This window comes from Macrobrachium nipponense, chromosome 1 (genome assembly GCF_015104395.2).
Source record: "Macrobrachium nipponense isolate FS-2020 chromosome 1, ASM1510439v2, whole genome shotgun sequence".
Classification (NCBI taxonomy): domain Eukaryota; kingdom Metazoa; phylum Arthropoda; class Malacostraca; order Decapoda; family Palaemonidae; genus Macrobrachium; species Macrobrachium nipponense.
In genome coordinates, this window is record NC_087200.1 from 187,410,039 (window position 1) to 187,426,121 (window position 16,083).

Consider the following 16,083-nt stretch of genomic DNA (forward strand, 5'->3'; position numbering starts at 1 on the left):
TCTTTATTCCTTTCTTTCTTTATCCCCTCCTCCACCCCTGTCTCTTCGCTTCCTGACTCCACTTCAGGCTGTCATCGAGCATTGGAGAGAATATGCATCAGGCAGCCAATCTTTCATCATTAGGTGCTTCTCATCCTCAGCTCCTTCCCCCTCTCTCCCCTTCCCTCTCCCCCTTCCCCTCGATTCCAACTTCCTCCCCCTCTCAGTGACGCCCTTCCACCTCCTGAGCATCATTACCACGGAAGACTCCCTTGGAATTCTACTCCACATGTAAACCAAGAAAAATGAATCTCTCTCTCTCTCTCTCTCTCTCTCTCTCTCTCTCTCTCTCTCTCTCTCTGCATACGATCCCCTTGTGGTTTTAGTTAGTTACCCACTACCTACTGAACTTGGTTGTATACAGAAGGCCCTGTCAAATCTGACAAAAATATCCGTGAAAATTTTCCAATTATGTTGTCAGTTTCGCTGGAATTTAAATATGATCCCAAAATATTACCTTTTACTACCATTATCTTCTAATTTTATAGATTCTGATGGCAGTTTCTTAGTATAATGTGAAGTCGCCATATTGCGGGTCAGTGTGATTCATTGGTTTTTAATGATCGGGGATGCAACTCTTATTTATATGGTACCAGTCACACATCCTTGCAAAAAAAAAAAAAAAAAACCAACTCTATGTGTTATGGATAATTTTGAATACGTCTGTGGCAAAAGATTGTTTGTTCTCTATAAAAGCCGACGGGATGGCAAGTTATGTTTTATATTTATATATATAGATAGATACATACATGCATACATAGATCGATACATAAAGTTTAAAATGAGGAGAAGAGAAATGATGGGAAAAACTCTGAGGGAAACAATAATTCTACTTTATATAAGATTGAACACTGATTAAGGAAAGGCTAGTAAAATAAATACTCTAATAAAATCAGTTAAAAGATAAGTATAAGTACTTATCTCATTAAAGAAAGGTAATGAATAATGGACAGTAAACCATTCCTTCTAAAACATGCTTTAGAAAACATTTTTATCTTCTGTTAAATGGTATAATTATATTTGAAATCCGTCTCTCTCTCTCTCTCTCTCTCTCTCTCTCTCTCTCTCTCTCTCTCTCTCTCTCTCTCTCTATGGACAGGCTATTATGAGTGTAGAAGTCAATCTGTCTTTTTAGGAATTTTTATTAGAAAAGCGGAGTAGATTTCATCAGTTTTTATCAGTTGTCATGTTTACAGGATGCAATGTGCACGGGCGAGCGAATGTTTCTTAAAATTTGTGTCAACTTTTTTAAAATCAAAATACTCAGTCAGTCTGTTCAGCTGACGGATTCTCGCACCTTATTAGAAAACATTTTCAAGGGAAGCTTCCTTCGCAGGATCCCTGTGGACGACTCTCCTACGAGTCGTCATTTCGTACTGGCTCCTTTCGAATAGGTCGTTGGCTTCTTGCACCTTCAGGATGAGGTCCCTGGTGGGTCTGATTGTCATGTAGCCCTTCTGGTTGTAACGGCTGTGCAAGAGAAATAACAATGGCTAAGTCATTTATGCCTAGAGGTGTCGGGATTGTGGCCTTCAAAAATGCTACTGTCCATCTCATATTGTCGTTGAATTGTCCCTCATGTTCTGTTGTGAAATTTGTTCTTGGATAAATCGTTGGAAATTTTAATTTGATATATACGACTGAATGAGTTTTCATTAGTAAAACACGCTATTTTGATGTGCATATCTAATGTTTTAAAATTTACTGCTGTCATACTTTTCACATTTTGGTTTAATAGCAAATTTTGTGTGGTAAAAAGGCCAGAAAATTAGTTTCTAATCATTAGCACGTCTTTAATAGCGTTCATCACAACTCTAAGTCTATAGAGAGGTCAAGGAGTAATGCACCCACCAAAAGTCCTGGGAGAGTGGACAGCCCACCACGTAGAGGATGCGACCTTTGACGTTGAATCTCATGACGCCTCTGAAAATCTCTCTCGTGTCCCAGTAATAAGTTTTGAGGCTCTGAAGACAAAGAAAGATTCATTGGGGGGAAAGAGTGTCAACTTCTTCTTTGGAGTATGGAGTGTCGTGAGCATAAAGAGAATGGAAGCAGAGAAATACAAAATTACCTAAGGAGTTTCTTATTCATTCAAGTGATGTAACTATCAAACGGTGAAGAATTCGAGATAATTTCGTTCCATATGTGAAATACAGAGGTTGGGAAATCATATAGAATTTAAGTAATTAAAGGAAGAAGATGTATCAAAGGCCAAACTTATCTTGGTTAGATCTCCTCAAAAATAATTATGACAATTCATTTTCTCGGAAAAACAATTCGCGCAGAAAATCTGATCAGAAAGTATGTCGCGATTTTCCAGAATTGACATCAAGAAATGAGGAGAATAGAAAATCCAAAGTCATTTTACCATCATGAAAATTCTGAAGCTGAAAAATTCATCGTTGCGTGTGCCTGCTCTGACGAAGACCACGAAGGGTCCAGGACGATCTTGTGGTAGGAAACCCCCCTCTTCCGTCGGATCTGGAACTAACATTTCTGACCGGGCTACCTCATTTCTCAACTGCTGGTAGTAATTGTCGAAGATGATCCTGGAATGCATGAGTAGGCAGTTTTAACTCACAATATAGTGATATATATATATATAGTATATATATATATATATATATATATATATATATATATATATATATATATATATATATTTATATATGAAAACGCATTACACCTATATTTAAGATGTTGGTATTTTTCTCTAGATGTAATTCTGAGCCTATGTATGTTCTTATAGAAATTATTTTAGGTTTATCTTTGTCTTTTCATTTGCATTTGCACGTTCATAGCATTTCTTGTCACTGTTGCATTATCTGATTCATTCACTCGGAAGTATTCCATTCTCTGGAAGCTTTGTGAGCGAGTTAAAGAGGTTTTCCTTCTTTTCATAAGTGTTTATAGACAATCCGAATAAGATGCTAAAGACAACACTATACAGCAGTTAGATCGTCGAACCCGCAGTAATTAACCGCCGTAAATTATCAACTACGCTAGTTTTTTTGTTTTTTCTGAACCTCACCCTTCAAGATTCGCCAAGCGAGCGTGAGGGTCAGACGTGCTGATCATGCGGTTGTAGTAGAGGTGCTGCTCGAATCCATCGACGTGGGCTCCAGCCGACCCAGCGTGGAGGGTGCGGGACACTTCCGGGGACACCACGTCCCTCCCTCTCTGGGAAGATGCCCCCATCAGGTACCAGTCCCAGTCGCCCTCCTGCAAGAGAGCTCGTATGTTTGGTCATCTTGACGAATCTGCCACGGCGTGCAGTCTTAGTTATCGACTTTTGGAATAGTTTTGCTAATATATATGTAATAAAAACGGTAAGGAAACTAATTTTGACAATTTCCTTTACATTTACTACTCCTTTTCTATTTGTCTAGGTCCTTTTTTTTGTTTTTTTGTTTACTTTGCAAGACAGGTGACAGGTTCTTGTATTTTCCCTTCACTGCTTACATACTACATAGCTCGTTCACATGCAATTACCCCTCAGTAATTTTGTTAGTCTTAACTCTTACCAAATTCCTATTTTTCAATAAACATTTAAAAGTTAACGAACTAGTACATTCCTTCGTTAAGAATCATAGTTGGTTTAAATGTGTGATTCGTATTTACTTCACGTTATAGTGCTTGTTCTGCATATATTTCAAATCTGTTATAGAAACGACGACCGCTGGTACGACGAAAAAACATTGTATTCCATCAAACGAGACTTACCTAGTAGATATAGCTTATCAGTTAGTACCATTTGCTCTACTGTTTTGCTTTTATCAAGTCTAGAATATATGCTTTGTTTAATTTCATGGCCAGTAATATTTCACACCAGTTTTAAGCTTAAAATTAAGAGTATCAGTTATTGCTGACTGGCATCTAACCTCTCCTGGAATCCAGTGGGTCACTATCTGGAAGGCGTACTCGCGCCTCACCATCCATCCGTACATAGGAAAGGACTCCGACCTGAGGAGTTTCGTAGTATCTATAAAAACAAAGGAATAAAAACCGATATTGTCGAAAATCCTGAATTGATGGGTAGATAGACTGAAAGTATAATTATGGAGGTAGGAAATACGATTATTGTGCTCATTACTCGCGACTGCATAAGAAATTACTATGAGATTCAGGGTCTCTGTAGCATGGTTTTTTGGACTTTGCTCCTTGTCAAAGCATCGGATGTAGCTGAAAGTTGACATATATATATTTTACAACCACACACAAATTTTTTCAGCATTATCAATAACCTAAACCTGATAGTTTTAATTTTTATAGAGTAAAAATGATCTAGCCGACGCCATGGCCAATGATTACGAGCCAAGAGTCGAAAAAAATTCATTACGTAAGCAAGGTAAACAAACACCTTTTGACTAAATGTTGCCCCGCCCATCCACCAGACAGAAATTCCATCGGCTCTGAAACCCAAAGACTTTATGAATGGCGGAACGATACATAAATGTGGGTGGGGTATCAGTGCTAGCGTAGTAATGCTACTGTAGCAGTAGTGCCGCAACAGTATAGCAGTAATATACATGAATTAAACGTTTAGACCAACTGCTGAGATCCTTGAGGATCATTTAGCACTTCTTACAACTACTCGAGAAATTAGTTTTTATAGCCAGAAGTTAAATTTTCTAATCCGACAATGCCCATGGTAGCCTTCAGTGTTATCCTGAATTATAACGAGGCGAAAGTGGGTGGAGCCTCATGAAGTCACCATTCTGACGATAATTATTGGTGAAGGTTTAAAGCCAATATACGGTACCGGCTATTTTTCTTTCAGTAAATAGGTAGATAGCCAATAAATAAAAATTGCTTGACTGCATTGGATATAGCAGTTATCAAATCAAGCTTGTCTACTATGTTTTTGTAATTACCAACTATTCCCTACATCTTGTCAATCTGATTGTGACCTATAAAGTAGACTGTAATTTCTTTGGAAACTTATTTTGGGAGTTAGACTAATAATCGAAGTGTTTTTGTATTTATTAACATATTTTGTTGGTTTTTTCGTTATGGCAATTATCAGTGGAGAGGTTCCAGAGTTCATAAAGGTGTACTGCTTTGCTTGTATTTAAATTTGTGTCATTGTTGCCAGAGGTTTAGCCTTCGTTACGTATAGCCAATCATCCATCGAGAAAGAGGGAAGAAATGATGTCATAAGTTACGTAACGAGTGCGTTCGAAACCTTTTCTCTGAGTAAGTTGGCCCGTCTTCAAAAAAGGTCACTTTTACATTATAAGTACCAAATTTATTCAACCTACGTAGTGCAGAATACACTCAAAATTTATGTGTTGATATAATATGTATTCTGAATAAGCGTTATATCTAAGAAATGCATAGATAAAAAGTTATTGCGAAAAAACCGTGTTACAGAGGCCCTGAATCTCATAGTAGGACATTTTAAACCGTTGCAGTATCGTTTTGTGATGAGTTATAAGCTGTTATAATTGATCATGGGTGGAAGACCAAGGTCTGTTAATCAGGGTGGGAGAAAGATCGAAAACCTCTATACTGGCGGGAAACAGTGGCCCCTAATGATTGAAGGATGCCGTACAATAGTTATGTTCTTTTCCAGTTGATTCTAAGTACAAAATAATGAACGTTTATACAGACCAAAGTTTTGTTTTTCGTGTTCAGGGTTATCAGCGCCATCCTATGATACAGAATCAAATCTCGGAGTACAAATGTAGAACAAACCAAAGAATATGAATAATGGCTGGTACAAATTTGTATCATAGGATGGCACTGATAACCCTGAACACGAAAAACAAAACTTTGGTCTGTATAAACGTTCATAATTTTGTACTTAGAATCAACTTCCAGCTTGATGATAATAGTGATGAGGATGAAGAAGACTTAAATTCGGTTGCACTGGAACACAATGAAAGGGGCTGAATCTCTCAAATTATTTTTTGTAAGGAAAATCTTTCTCCGGAGAATCGAATTTCCACAACAACATTCTACGACATTCTCTGTAATCTATTATGATGTCTAAATTTAGAGAAGAATTTATGAAGTCCACAGTGAGCAAGGGAAATGAATGACCACAGGTAAGGAGAAATGGTGTAAGAATAACAGATATCACCTGAAGCTGTGTTTGGCAGGCTGTTGCTGTTGAATGCGTTGATGCAGAACACCGAAGGGTCGTTGTTGAGAATCCACGAGGTCTGGTGAAAGAACCTGTCAGGAGTGGAAGGAAGAAAGGAAGAAATCGTATTATGACCCAGTGTGTAGTTCTCAGAGCTGTGACAGAATTTTGATATTTTTTTTTTAATGATGTTCAACCCAGAGCTTTTGCTTAGCCTAGGTACGGCAGATCTGTGAATAAAGAAATAGTTTACCTCGAGAGAAGCCCGAAACTCAACTCGAAAAAGATATGTTTGTAGAGGCACCGAAAACGGAACCTAGATGAATGTCCCATAGGTTGTCAGTCCCGTAGAGGGGTAGCGCAGTCTGTGCACCTTATGCGGTGCACTGCAGGCATTGCTAAAGGTCTTCGCAGCGTGCCTTCGGCCCCTAGCTGCAACCACTTTCGTTCCTTTTACTGCATCTGCTTTCGTATTCTCTTTCCTCCATCTTATTTCTCACCATTTCCTAACAGTTTATTCTTAGTGCATCTGAGAGGTTTTCATCCTTTTACACCTTTCAAACCTATTACTGTCAATTTCCGTTTCAGCGCTGAATGATCTCTTTAGGTCCCAGTGCCTGGCCTATGGTCTAAATTCTATAATCAATTCCTTTCAGTTCATAGGTTGGCTGGAAAAGGTAAATTGCATGGCTGCTCAGTCTTGTCTCTTGTTTCGTGTCCGATTTTGTCTGCCATTGTGTATAGCCTGCATGAGATTCAGTTATACCCTCTGTTAATTTCCACTGTTCTTTGCGTTCCAACGAGTTTGTTTGGATGAATGTTAAGTGTATATAACATAAAAGGAATTTCTCATCTTTCATTTTCGAAAAAAAAAAAGTAAATAAATCCCTGCTGAAGAAGAAGCAGTTCGTCACCACAAAGTTATTCTCGAATATAGGAATTGTTATTGTCGGAAATCTCTTGGTGACTGACTTCTTGTTCATTAAGAAAATGTCTTTTTTTAAGAATTTTTCGCGTCGTTTTCGTCTCATGGCATACTTATTATTTCTGTTCTGAAGAAAGTACACACACACACACACACATATATATATATATATATATATATATATATATACATATATATATATATATATATATATATATATATATATACATATATATATATATATATATATATATATATATGGTGTGTGTGTGTGTGTGTGTGTGTGTGTGTGTACTTTCTTCAGACAGAAATAATAAGTATGCCATGAGACGAAAACGACGCGAAAAATTCTTAAAAAAAGACATTTTCTTAATGACCAATATATATATATATATATATATATATATATATATATATATATATATATATATATATATATATGTGTGTGTGTGTGTGTGTGTGTGTGTGTGTGTATGTGTATTTATATAATGCTCAAACAGTATGATACAAACCAGTCGATGCAGTTTTCTCTGAGAAAAAAATACAAAATTCAGCCGATGTTTATGAGAGAGAGAGAGAGGAGCAAACCTGATAGAATCGTTGGGAAGCTGACAGAGAAGTCTTGTAAAATATATGCGATCCGTGTTATTTTACCGATTGATAAAATCTTTTTTGCGTTATTTGGTGGTGTGTATATGTATGTGAGTGTATGTAACACCCACACACACACACACACAGATGAGAGAGAGAGAGAGAGAGAGAGAGAGAGAGAGAGAGAGAATCCTTACCTCAGGATGTCTGGAGAAAGTAAGAGGTCGTCCTCGAGGACTATGGCTTTATCGGCCTCCGGATACGTGAGGAACACCGAGTGAAGGGCGAAGCGAATGTTGGCGTTGGTGCGGGCGTTGTGGAAGCCCTCTGGCCTGTGGACGACGAAGGACACTCGCAGCACCTTCAGCAGTTCCAGTGTTTCGGGATGACCTCCGTCGACGACTGCTAAGATGTCCGTTTCATTCGCGCCCGGTACCGTGAACAAGGTCTTCAGGAGCCTTTTGGGTGTGGGTGTTATCAGGTTATTATCTATCAGCCTTGCTGATTAGCCTACGCTGCTACGTAGTCTATCAGTAAAAGAACATTTTACCCCCATGGTAGCCAGTGACTACAGTATCGTCATCATCACATTATTATTATTATTATTATTATTATTATTATTATTATTATTATTATTATTATTATTATTATTATTACTGAAGCTTTATTTCGCTATTTTTCCTCGGGCTATTTTGAGACCTCGACTTTATTGTGCAAGAATATCATATTTATTAAAAAATCCTCATAGTAGCACGAGTCTTCAAATGGAGAAACAAATCCACAGTTATGTAAATGTATACATATGTTTAAATTTAAAAATCTAAGGATAGCTTTCGGGAATCTGTTCGGTTCCCCTTAATATTATTATTATTATTATTATTATTATTATTATTATTATTATTATTATTATTATTATTATTTTTATTATTTCGCAATCAGTTTGGTGTATTCTTGTTATCGAGACAGTTTTATTTCTTAATTTTCTCTAAGATTAACTTACACCGCTTTTTTCTTTCGTTTTTTTGAAATTATTAGTATTTACCTGTCTTTCTAACATCAACAACATTATTATTATTATTTTTTTTTTTTTTTTTTTTTTTTTTGCTCTATCACAGTCCTCCAATTCGACTGGGTGGTATTTATAGTGTGGGGTTCCGGGTTGCATCCTGCCTCCTTAGGAGTCCATCACTTTTCTTACTATGTGTGCCGTTTCCAGGATCACACTCTTCTGCATGAGTCCTGGAGCTACTTCAGCCTCTAGTTTTTCTAGATTCCTTTTCAGGGATCTTGGGATCGTGCCTAGTGCTCCTATGATTATGGGTACGATTTCCACTGGCATATCCCATATCCTTCTTATTTCTATTTTCAGATCTTGATACTTATCCATTTTTTCCCTCTCTTTCTCTTCAACTCTGGTGTCCCATGGTATTGCGACATCAATGAGTAATACTTTCTTCTTGACTTTGTCAATCAACGTCACGTCTGGTCTGTTTGCACGTATCACCCTATCCGTTCTGATACCATAGTCCCAGAGGATCTTTGCCTGATCGTTTTCTATCACTCCCTCAGGTTGGTGCTCGTACCACTTATTACTGCAAGGTAGCTGATGTTTCTTGCACAGGCTCCAGTGGAGGGCTTTTGCCACTGAATCATGCCTCTTTTTGTACTGGTTCTGTGCAAGTGCCGGGCATTCACTTGCTATGTGGTTTATGGTTTCATTTTTCGTATTGCACTTCCTACATATGGGAGAGATGTTATTTCCGTCTATCGTTCTTTGAACATATCTGGTTCTTAGGGCCTGATCTTGTGCCGCTGTTATCATTCCTTCAGTTTCCTTCTTTAGCTCTCCCCTCTGTAGCCATTGCCAATTGTCATCGCTGGCTAGTTCTTTAGTCTGTCTTATGTATTGTCCGTGCATTGGTTTGTTGTGCCAGTCCTCTGTTCTTTCTGTCTTTCTCCTGTCTCTGTATATTTCTGGGTCTTCGTCTACTTTTATTAGTCCTTCTTCCCATGCACTCTTTAGCTACTCGTCTTCACTGGTTTTCAGATATTGCCCCAGTGCTCTATTTTCGATGTTGACGCAGTCCTCTATACTTAGTAGTCCTCTCCCTCCTTCCTTTCGTGTTATGTATAGTCTGTCCGTATTTGCTCTTGGGTGTAGTGCTTTGTGTATTGTCATATGTTTCCTGGTTTTCTGATCTATGCTGCGGAGTTCTGCCTTCGTCCATTCCACTATTCCTGCGCTGTATCTGATTACTGGCACTGCCCATGTGTTTATGGCTTTTATCATATTTCCGGCATTGAGTTTTGACTTAAGTATCGCCTTGAGTCTCTGCATATATTCTTTCCTGTCCTTCATCTCTTGGTGTTTTATATCCCCTCCTTCCATTATTCCCAGGTATTTGTATCCTGTCTCATCTATGTGTTTGATGTTGCTCCCATCTGGTAGCTTTATCCCTTCAGTTCTCGTTACTTTGCCTTTTTGTATGTTGACTAAGGCGCATTTTTCTATTCCAAACTCCATCCTGATGTCCCCAGATACAATCCTTACAGTCTGGATTAGGGTATCTATTTCCTTGATGCTCTTACCATACAGCTTGATGTCGTCCATGATCATCAGATGGTTGATTCTGTTGCCTCTTTTCTTGAGTTGGTACCCGGCATCCATCTTCTGTAGTACTTTTGTCATGGGAATCATGGCTACTACGAAGAGTAGTGGGGACAGTGAGTCGCCCTGGAAGATCCCTCTCCTGATATTAACCTCTGCTAGTCTTATTCCAGAGCTTATTATTATTATTATTATTATTATTATTATTATTATTATTATTATTATTATTATTATTATTATTATTATTATTATTATTTCGCAATCAGTTTGGTGTATTCTTGTTATCAAGACAGTTTTAGTTCTTAATTTTCTCTTAGATTAACTTACACCGTTTTTTTCTTTCATTTTTCGAAATTTTTAGTATTTACCTGTCTTTCTAACATCAACAACATTATTATTATTATTATTATTATTATTATTATTATTATTATTATTATTATTATTATTATTAAAAAATATGGTATAATATAGTAGTTATAATAATGGGCATCTGTACTTTTAAAAATAACCCGGCTACTTGTATTCAAAAGTCTTTTTAAATTACCCACAGGGCCGGTTTTAAGCCTATTTGCCCAATTTGATCAAATTGGGCATCGCGCCGGCGTCACCTTTCGAAGCCTTCTATACATTCTAAAAGGAATAAAATATGAAATAAAGAATGACGAAGTAATATTCATCACATTATTGTGCATACTATATTAAGAGAAGTTTTCACTTGGAAAATTATTTTTGTATCAGACAAAATATCGTCAAATCATTTTTATATTAGACAAAAAAAAGTAAAATCGTTAAATTACTTTTATATGACAAAAAATCGTTAAATCATTTTTATATTAGACAAAAAAAATCGTTAAATCCTTTTTATATTAGACAAAAAATCGTTAAATCATTTTTATATTAGACAAAAAAATCGTTAAATCCTTTTTATATTAGACAAAAAATCGTTAAATCATTTTAATATTGAACAAAAAAAATCGTTCAATCATTTTTATATTAAAGAGAAATCGTTAAATCATTTTTATATTAGACAAAAAATCGTTAAATCATTTTTATATTAGACAAAAAAAATCGTTAAATCATTTTTATATTGAACAAAAAAAAATCGTTCAATCATTTTTACATTAAAGAGAAATCGTTAAATCATTTATATATTAGGCAAAAAAATCTTTTAATTATTTTTATATCATACAAAAAGTGGTCTTCATTTCTAGAAAATAATAATAATAATAATAATAATAATAATAATAATAATAATAATAATAATAATAATAATAATAATAATAATAAGAGTGACAAATATTTTCTAATCTTGCCCCGCAGTTCCCAGCATCGGCTCTGATTACATAGTACATCTTGAATGACACAATGGAGACCCACCATTTCCTAATATATTGACATTTCCACTGGGGGAGCAAGAAGTGCAGGAGAGCAGTTCTAAACTTGCAACACTGCTCGCCCAGTGTATAAACCGAGTTGCTCTCTAACACTGTTAAGATATTCTTGCTTGCTTGCATTATTCAGTAGCAACATTGCGCTGAGATGAAAATGAGCTTAATTCTCAAAAGAATATTTGGGCTTGATTATTTCTTCCATAAATAGATTATATCATTCCTACTTTAATGCTAGATATTTTTTTATTTTTTTACATTTCTGTAATGACCAGCCATTATTATCACAATAATTTAGTTATAAACTTATATCCCGGTTCTTTTATTACAGGCTCTGCGTTATTTGAATTTGTATCTCTTTTAGTGAGTGAATTACAAGAGATGATGACGATGTCTATTCTGAGTGTCTGTATAATCTGTTGATTATACTTTTGTGACCTGCTTCTAGACAATCAGTCAGTCAGTCAGTCCACTAACCTGAACAGTCTCCTCGGTTTGTTAGCTGTCACCACCGCTACTGGAATACGTTCCGTCATGATCACAGGGGCCTGGAAAAGGAGTTCCAGGTGAAGTACAGCCACGCAGCCAGCAACTTTATAGACATTTTCTCTGAAGATTACATGAGCAGATATGCTGTCCGTACAAGTATATATATATATATATATATATATATATATATATATATATATATATATATATATATATATGTGTGTGTGTGTGTGTGTATGTGTGTGTATGTGTGTGTGTGTGTGTGTGTGTGTGTGTGTGTGTGTGCAGGGTTTCACTGCATCTTTATGATTATCACGGGATCCTCCTCATTTTTTATTCGATTTATATAGCGACAACGGGGTCGCTGATAAGTGAAAGCATTCCAGTTATGTGTGCATCTAGTTCCTCGCTGGACGAGGGGTTAACGTGCTCACCTACCGATTCGGTAGTCCGAAGTTCGATTCCCGCTCCAACGCGGAATCAGAGGAATTTAATCTGTAGGTCCCGTTGCTAGGTAACCAACTGGTTCCTAGCCACGTAAAGCTATCTAATCCTTCGGGCTAGCTCTAGGAGAGCTGTTAATCCGCTCAGTGGTCTGGTTAAGCTAAGATATAATTAACTTTTCTATACAGATGTGGTATTACCACTTTCGGGAGCACTCACACACAAAGAAAGGAAAAGGTGTCTCACCTGTAAAGATCTCTGGTGGAATGTGAATGGCGCGTCGCAAGAGCACAGATCCCCGTACCCTTCATAGCGACTGCAGAATTCCGCCTGGTCTCCCATATCCTCGTGCGCGTCCCATCGACACACTTCGTCTGTTGAAACACGCATGGAGGAAGATTTGCTTGAGTGGCAGTGACTTACTATATGTTGATATTCAAGGAGATGAATTGACATTGTAGTACAACATCATTCGACTTCTATCTGATATTCAACAAAGCAGATTTGTTTATGAGTGTGATGGCATCCAACAGATGATGGTTTGTGCATAACAGAACGTCCTTCAGTTGAAGGTGAATTCATAATGCTATAAATAAGCCCCCTGGCTCTAAAAGATGCTACGAAACGCTCTAAGACGACTGTTACCGAAACGTGACGACGACGTTTTGGGTGAATTGTAATGGGTGGAACTCGGTTTTTGTGAAACGTTATGAAAATGAATGTATTCATTTCAAGAAAATGTTAGGTTTTAGTTTTCTGAAAAGAAAATTGATGTGCCTGCTTTGTCTGTCCGTCCGCACTTTTTCTAACCGTCCTCAGATCTTGAAATCTACTGAGGCTAGAGTGCTGCAAGTTGGTATGTTGATCATCCACCCTCCAATCATCAAACTTAGCAAATTACAGCCCTTTAACCTCAATAGCTTTTATTTTATTTAAGGTTAAATCTAACCATAATTGTGCATCTTACATTTCTATACCGAGCTCACCGAAAGATTTATCTATTTTTGGTGAATCTTGATTATACGATGTACAGAAGCTCAAATGAGCCGAAGAGACTTCTACGCATTTTTTACATCTTATTTTTTTTCTCTCTTCTTTAAGAGTTTGGAAACTCCTTGAACTTCAAATATGAAGCCTTGGAAATGTTGGGTAGAAATCAGACTGATCCGTTCATTTCCAGCAGTAATTTGGATCTGAACCCTGTGGGAACTACCTAGTCAAGGATGATGCTACCTGTTCTCATTTATCTTTATCGACTGTTCTGCATCAATTCCAGAAATGATCTGATGTTACGATTTCACTCAGAAATCATGAGATGAGGATTCAAGTCAGTTTTCTGCTGGTCGTTCTCATTATGAAGCTAGGTTTTGCACATTGACGCTAAATTGTGGAAAGTTACATGTTGGCAAATGTTCTTACGTACTTTTCAGCAATTTTCAAATACTCGGGAAAGTGTTATAGGAGACGCTGCGTGCTGTGGATCGTGGAGCCATGAAAATTTCTGTTCATGAAAATCAATTTCTTTATAATTTATGTCTTTAGCAATTCGTAAAGACTTTTGATTGTATTTTAATTATCACTTCTGCTGTGTTCTTCACAATGGATATTTCCTTTAGGTGCTTACAATTATATGGTCGCAGTGATTACAAGTCAATATTATATATGGGATTACCCTTGATTATGTCTTATATACTTTAATTCTTTCCGATGTAAAAACAGGTTCACTAAATTTCTTTCAAAATAAACTCCATTATCTATGTTGATTTTACTGGGTCGTTTTCTGTACAGTATTATTGTTATTTTCATGGTCCAATAAATCTATACACATTCCCAAACGTCAAGAAAACTAAGGACAAGAAACTGGTAGGTTAGCACCAAAAACTGCTGGAAATTAATAAGTCAGTTCTACGTTTACTCTTCCACAAGCGTAGAGTAACATGCCAGGGAAGCTCTCATAGAGCACCATTTATTAAAGCAGAATTCATCGTTTTGAATAAAAAAAAAAAGAAATGAAACAAGCCACATAAAAAGCTCCTACCTTACAGCATTAAACCAACTAATCAGCCAGTCCTACCGTATGTGTGACGAATGGGTACATTTGTCACGAAGTGTCCCGCACTTGCTGGGTACTTCCCGATGGCGGTCGGAATAACGGATTCAGAAATGACCCGGTGTCCAACTGAGACAATGCCCACCCACGGTTCTCCGTTGGCTGTCCTCGAGTGGTACTTGAAACCCAATTCCTTGATAGCCGAATCTCCTCTCTCCCCAAGGAACATCAGCCACTCTGGCTGAAAAGAATGTGTCTGGAAGTCCACAGCCTGGCTCTATGAATATTTTAATTTTAATAATAAATACACATGCACAATATACACAAATTTCACAAAAGTAATGAAACCAACCTGTCCAAGTCACGGTAATTGACGGTAGAGTCGAGTGAGGATTGTGAAATTGAAGTTAAGATATTAATAACTTTGTGTGATATATATACTATATATATTTAGGGTGTGTGTGTGTGTGTGTGTGTGTGTGTGTGTGTGTGTGTGCATGCATGTTCGTGTGTAAATAAGCAATGGCGGATATTCCTGGTAATAATTATATGGAAAAGTACTATAGTGTGTGACTGATAGTGGAAAATCTTGTTAAATGTAGACCAGTATTAAGCACGTAAGAAATGAAAACTAAGACAACAGGTGAAGTGTGAAGACTTCGGTACCTTAAAGGCTGCCTATAGTCCTATAATCAGAAAACAAAAAATGTAACTCATGATTATGAACGACTGGGAAATGGAAGTAATCAATTTTTGTATTAATCTGTGGCTGAAGACTAAAAAGATTGAAGGTTCATTAAATAGAACATGGATAGGGAAAAATAGGGAAAATAGCAGTCTATATCTATCTGTGTATATAATACTCTTGTAGATACGAATTTGATGGAATCCGTGCATTGTTTTTTCCTGAAAAAGCGTTTCAACTTCCGTCATGTATTAGACGCATCCCCTGTAGCCAGGTTGTCCATACAAAATCTTACCACAGCAGCCATGATGATGAGCTTGCCTGGCCGGATCTTCCGCAGGGTATCCACCAAATCAAGAACCTCTGCTGGTTGGTAGGTGATGAATCTTTGAGCCAGCATTACCTTGGGCTTCGTTGATGAAATAGATCGTCCTTCCTTTGGTGGGCGCTGTACTTTATCTCTGGGCTGATCAGGGACTGTAGACAGAACTAATATATGGATACCCGAGTGCCTCCATCTGTGACCCATTTCGACATTCCCTCCTGCCATGCTGTAGACCTAATAAAATGCAGTATTACTGGGATTTTGAGCCTGCTTTCATGACTGCATTTTTTAACATCTTTGCTTTCTTGTATTATATATATTTTTTCACATAATTTTTTTTTTGTCGTAGTTACTGACACATTTTGTTCTGCCATTATATCAAAATTTTTACACTTATTGCTTCACAGATACTGAATCATAGATGTTTTAGATATATCAGTAAGTCAGTTAT

The 16,083-nt window shown here is 37.0% G+C and overlaps 1 protein-coding gene across 1 annotated transcript; it reads right to left on the bottom strand.

Moving 5' to 3' along the window:
- Window positions 1-1,233: 1,233 nt before the first annotated feature.
- LOC135219035 (protein O-linked-mannose beta-1,2-N-acetylglucosaminyltransferase 1-like) lies at window positions 1,234-15,836 on the bottom strand. Its single transcript, XM_064255469.1, has 11 exons — window positions 15,603-15,836; window positions 14,647-14,863; window positions 12,819-12,946; window positions 12,117-12,187; window positions 7,841-8,101; window positions 6,125-6,219; window positions 3,921-4,021; window positions 3,071-3,261; window positions 2,408-2,588; window positions 1,891-2,003; window positions 1,234-1,509 (listed from the first exon to the last, which is right to left on the bottom strand). The coding sequence occupies exons 1-11, from the start codon at window positions 15,834-15,836 to the stop codon at window positions 1,341-1,343; spliced, it is 1,761 nt and encodes a 586-aa protein (XP_064111539.1). The 3' UTR covers window positions 1,234-1,340.
- Window positions 15,837-16,083: the final 247 nt, after the last annotated feature.